The sequence below is a fragment of the Etheostoma cragini genome, chromosome 2 (assembly GCF_013103735.1).
Source record: "Etheostoma cragini isolate CJK2018 chromosome 2, CSU_Ecrag_1.0, whole genome shotgun sequence".
NCBI classification, from domain to species: Eukaryota; Metazoa; Chordata; class Actinopteri; order Perciformes; family Percidae; genus Etheostoma; species Etheostoma cragini.
The window spans coordinates 24,645,432-24,651,431 of NC_048408.1; the positions used below are offsets into that span (position 1 = coordinate 24,645,432).

General features: G+C 42.6%; 1 protein-coding gene across 1 annotated transcript; it reads left to right on the plus strand.

The window, feature by feature from the left end:
- The first annotated feature begins 736 nt into the window (after nucleotides 1–736).
- Nucleotides 737–6,000, plus strand: LOC117952834 (zinc finger protein 271-like). The gene is made up of 2 exons (XM_034885401.1): nucleotides 737–975; nucleotides 2,436–6,000. The coding sequence occupies exon 2, from the start codon at nucleotides 2,559–2,561 to the stop codon at nucleotides 5,706–5,708; it is 3,150 nt and encodes a 1,049-aa protein (XP_034741292.1). The 5' UTR covers nucleotides 737–975; nucleotides 2,436–2,558; the 3' UTR covers nucleotides 5,709–6,000.

Below are 6,000 nucleotides of genomic sequence, written 5' to 3' on the forward strand. Positions count from 1 at the left end.
ATGTTAATCATATCTCATAATTTGCATTCTACCTATTTAAACATTGTGATACCACCAGTACATGCAGACGATTAGATTTATCTTGTTAAAAGCTTGATGTAAAATGTATTGTGTCACAAAGGTAATGATTTATATTAGTGCCAAAATGAATCCATAATTAATAGATAGCAAATGTTCGCTGGTTCCAGCTTCTCAAACTGTGAGACTTTTCTGCTTTTCTTGTACTTTGATACTTTAAGTACATTTGCTGATAAAACTGTTACTGAAACATATATGTTACAAAGTACTTTAAGATTGAATTATTGGTTTTACCTAAGGAAAAGTTCTGAATACTTCCCACCTTTACTAACTAATATGAAGTCAGATAACCAGTGGTGGAATGTCACTAAGTACATTTACTTAAGTATTGTACTTACAATGCTGAGGTGCTTGTACTTTACTTACTTTGTTTTATACAGTAAAAGAAACTACCCAACTGCGTTTGAAGTAGTTAGAGGTAGTGGACTGACCAATTACAGCATCATGTTGCTCATATGTGAATGGTTCAGTAATAATACTAACTGACTCAATTATGCCTGTATAATAGTACATGTTGCTGTTTATACTTCTGTAATTTGTACAATTCTGACTTTTACTTGTACTGGACTATATTGATATTGTGATATTGCCATTGATGTCATGGGCCGTGTGGCGTGTGTCTCCCGACCAGCATGGGGCGCTGTGGGATGATGAAACAGACCCCGGGAAACGGTTGTGGTGTCCGGAAGAAGGACTAGCACGGTGGACATATTTTTCACTTTATGCTTTGCTTTTATTAATGATTTGGTATAATATCGTAATAGTAATAACCACATATTAAAGCCTTCAAGCTGCATTGAGCTGCACCTTCAGATAATAGCGGCTGCTTTCGAGCCGTTACATCGCTGTCTGTCCGTCTGTCTGCACACGTCGTGACTTGTGACCTAGTTTGGTTAGGTGAGTTTTCGTCTCCTCCTACTCAATTATTGCTTAATACTCATCTCAATACTCATTCTTTCTTTGGTAGCCGTGTGCTGTATTGATACATATCCAGCCACTGTCCCCTGGGCCTGCTGCGTCTCACACTGCCCCGTTTATGTGGCTAAATACGACGGTTGACACATACATGCTGACTGGGTATTAGTTTGTAGGCACATTGGGAGTTAACAATGATATTACTGCAGTTTGTGGTAGTTTACTTATTTTTTTAGTTGGCAGGGACGGGCCCAGAAAAAAAACACCCACTGTGATACAAACATAGCACATGGGCCCCATGGTGGCCCCCAATGGGGCCCAGACAAGAACGTCATACTAAACCAATAACCTCTTACAAATGAGTGTTCCTATTTATTAGCAGTGTATTCTCAGTCAACATTTTGGCTTCATGGTGTGAGGTCCTAATCACACAACACACACACACACACACACACACACACACACACACACACACACACACACACACATCATCATTTACTTAACAAGTACATTTACTTAAGTAGCGTTACAATTTTGAGGTATTTGTTCTTTACTTGTGTATTTAAATTTTCAGCTAATACTCAAAGTACAAGTACGTTACCTTGAAGTTGTACATGAGTACTTAGTTACTTTAGACCACTGAAATTTGAAATCTAAAATGCCAAAGGCAAATTTGAACATGGTTTGGATTCTGTAATCAAATATTTCACACTCGTTTGACATGTTGGAGCTTTGTTTATTGATAATGAAATCATAATGTTATTAATGGTGTTGGTTTATGGAGTTAAAGTGCAGTTGGTGGTTCCAAAACCTTTGCCCACTTAAAAAGCAGTAACAAAAACAGCTAAGCTTTTTTTCTAAATGTTCTTTAGAAAAAAGGGATGCAAAGCTCTTCTGCTATGTAAACTCAATCGCAAGATAGGTTTCTTATTATTTTGGATATGATTTACGTCTTTGCATGTAATAAAACAGCCGTTAGTGATTAGTTGTATGACGTATGTTTAGCATACAGTAACCTAAATGGGGAAAACCATAGTAGAAGGGAAATTCCTACATGTTCTGTAAACCAAATTAAGTGAAGCTGGGAAAAAGTAATAGAAACAGTTTTAACATAAACTGAATATTGTAACCTTTTAAGAAGGCAGAATTTATTGCAGAAATGTTGTATCAGACTGCATTGCATTGTTTTCTTTTTTATAATACTTTTAGTATAATTTTCCTATGTCTATTTAATGTGTATTTGTATTCTGATGTGTAGGATTTTTTGTTGAGCTGCTGTAACAAGGAAATGTACAGTGTGGGATTAATAAAGCCCATCTTATTTTATCATATGTTATTAGTTTTAACTAGATGGACCTAATAAATTAGGAACTTAGTGCATATTTCAGTGCACATACAGAGGAACTGAACCTGAAAGGAACTTGTGTTTTGTGCTTTTACAGTTTTCATAGACTGACCTGAGTGGGATGAAACACCAGGAGCCTGAACACAGACCAAAGTGGGTGACATCTTAATTTAAAAAGCAACTCTGAAGAAGAAGAAAAAACGCACACTGAACATCAACAATGGCTGAAGTTACTGTAGAAGTAGATGAGGAGACAACAAAACAGGACTTGGAACCACTCCCAGAGCCACTACTGATAATCATGTCCCCCCCTCCACCGTTCTTACCTGTCCCTGGTGAACCCACCATGGTTTGGCATAAGTGGCTAAAAGCTTTTGAACACTACGTTGAAGCGCTCGGTGAAAACGAGCTCGTCGACTCCACTAAGTGTATGCTCCTACAGAACTGCCTCGGTCTAGAGGGCCAGCGTATCTTCACAACACTGATCCAGAGTAAAACCACCTACGCAGCGGCCATCCCAGCTCTGACGGACTACTTCAACTCTGATCCCACCTCTCAGATGTACCGCCTTAAATTTCATCAGAGGGCCCAGATGCCTGGGGAGACTGTAGCTCTGTTCGTTTCTGCGTTAGAGGACCTGCTGGAGCCTTGCAGCTATGGAAACCTTCAAGACAAACTTATCCTGGATCAGCTGATTAAGAACACCAGCTACCCACAACTCAGAGAGAGGCTGCTGTTGGAGAGGGAAACTCTGTCCTTGGACAAGGCATTGGCTATCGGTAAGGAGCTTGAATCTGCTTTAGATGACTCTGAACTGTTTGGTTTTCATGAGGTCAGTGTGGACATCGGAGACGATTTAGACCCTCCTGTTCAAACAAAGCGCAAAAGAGGGCGACCTCGGCGTGGGGAGATAAGGCCGAAAATGAAAGCAAAATCACGCTTGACTAAAATCCAAACAAGATCATCTAGATGCAAAGATAACTACTATTACAGCAACGACAAGCTATATTATAGTGAAAATGAAGAAGATGAGTATAAGAGTGCTGATGAGACTGATCGGGCTTGGGATGAACGCAGCGTCAAAAAAGGTAATGATGATAACGGAACTGTGTTGTCATCGTCACAGACGATGAAAGAGGAAGACTGTGACAAAGCTAGTGATGGTGTCGAAGACGGTGATGATGAAGACTTTGTCCTTCCACCGTCTAAACAAAGAGGCCCCTACTGTCCCATATGTACTGATAGGCGCTTCAGAGACGCAAACAAGCTCGCCAGACACATGAGGATGCACACAAAGGAGAAGCCGTTCAGCTGCCCGGTCTGCACTTTAACCTTTAGCCAGTCCTACCACATGACCCGACACATGAGGAGCCAGCACGGTGCCGGCCAACACATCTGCGCCACATGTGGGATCAGTTTAGAGAGCTTAGCCGAGCTGCAAAGTCACAAGAGGACGCATGCGCCAATAGTTCTGTCGTGTCCCAAATGTCATGAGGAATTCACTAACAATGATACGTTTTGTAGTCATGTTAGGTCACACAGCAAAGACCAGTCCACCAAGCTAGAGGGACAGAGTTCTCAGCAAAGTGATAGAGTGAAAAACCAAGAAATAATCAAATCACGTAACCAGGATAATCACGAGAGTGACTGTAGCAACGATAATGTTTCTGAGAATTGTGCAGACTCTGATGGTGATTCTCATGATAAAGAATCTGAAGTTAATGTTAAGGTTGAAGATAAGGACACTGATGAAGATAAATCTCAAGATGGAGGTAGATGGGGAAAAAGAGTTGCTACTAAGACAAAAAAAAGAGGCCATTTCTGTCCTATCTGTATTGATAGGCGCTTCAGAGGGTCAAACAAACTCGCCAGACACATGAGGACGCACACAAAGGAGAAACCGTTCAGCTGCCCGGTCTGCGCTAAGACCTTCAGCCAGTCCTACCACATGACCCGACACGTGAGGAAGCAGCACGACTTGGGCAAGTACATCTGCTCCACATGTGGGAAAAGTTTAGGAAGCTGGCTGGAACTGAAAGCACACAAGAAGACTCATGCGGTTGAAGGCCTGACATGTCTTGCATGTGACAAACAGTTCAAGGAGAAGGCTGCACTTGTGAGTCACCTGAAATTACACAAGAAGGTCCAGTCCAGCCCTCGAAGCCTCGCCTGTGGCGATTGTGGCAAAGTATTTGGTCGGTTATATCATTTGAAGAGGCACATAGTGACCCATCGCAAAGCAACAAACGGAGAGTGTTACACCTGCCCTGATTGTCAGAAAGATTTTGCCTTCCCAGAAGACCTCAACAAACACCTGGAGATCCATGTGAAAGAAAACAGTGGGACTTGTCCGAAATGTGACGAAACCTTCAGTAGTCCAGAAGAACTGGAGACTCACATGGGAGTTCATGAAAAGTCTTACGCCTGCAGCATCTGTGAGAAGAAGTTTAAGGTTGAATATGCGCTGAAGAAGCATGAACAAGGCCACCAAGATGAACAGTATTATTGTTCTCTGTGCTGCAAACGCTTCATTAAGCTGTCTCACTACAAGAGGCACATAATGGTCCATGAAAGACGGGAATCCAGATGTCCACATTGTGACAGCGTCTTTCTACAGTTAACAGCTTTGAAGTATCACCTGCGGACTCATACAGAAGAAAGGCCATACCAATGCACGTGTTGTATCGAGACCTTCGAGGAGAAGGAAGATCTAGAGCAACACTGCCTCAAACACCGGAAATTCAAGAGGGAGAGGCCGTACTCGTGCACTCGGTGTGATTCTGCTTTCTCTACACTAATTGAGCTGACCGACCACATGAGTGTACACGATGGAGAGCAGCCGATGAACTGCCCCATCTGCGGCAGGACTTTCCTGAATAAAAACAAGATGGAGAAGCACCTGAGCATCCACACGGGGGAGAGACCTCACCTCTGCTCCATCTGCGGCAACGGCTTCCCCTCGGCCGCCAGCCTCAAGTTACACATCCACATCCACACGGGAGAAAAACCTTTCCAGTGTTCGCAGTGCAGCAAGAGCTTCAGGTCATCCAGTGGGCTGCGGCTGCACAGCAGGCAGCACATGGAGGTGAGGCCCAGCTACAAATGTCCTGAGTGTGGCAGGACTTACGGTCGCATGACGGAGCTGAAGATGCACCAGCGCTATCACACGGGGGATAAACCGTACGCATGCACCTGCTGCAACAAACGCTTTATTAGCAAAGACAAACTGAACGTACACATGAGGATACACACAGGGGAGAGGCCGTACTCCTGCCCCCACTGTGGACAGACATTCACACAGACTGGGGACAGAAACAGACACATCAGTAAATACCACTCATTAGATACTGTAGTAACAGAGCTGCAGTGAAGCTTCGGTTGTTGCTTTTAAATGGTTGTGCCAGTGGTTTTGCATGTTTGCAGGGGTTGGTAGCAGTACGGATCGTTTTAACAACGATCAGCGTTACTTGTTCAAGAATAAGAAACCAAAATACACTGTGAGCACAATTATTAGCCAAGTGAGTATTTTTGACCTTTTTGTCATTTTCATGCAGATTTTTCAATTGCAAGCTATAGAAACTTAAATGATAATTTAAGTTAAACATTATCAGGTGATGAGTATTTATTTAATGGAGGGTGTGGCCTAAAATGATCAACACCCT

What these genes read in the sequence shown, in the direction of transcription:
- LOC117952834 (XM_034885401.1), top strand. Translation starts at nt 2,559, where the DNA reads ATGGCTGAAGTTACTGTAGAAGTAGATGAGGAGACAACAAAACAGGAC.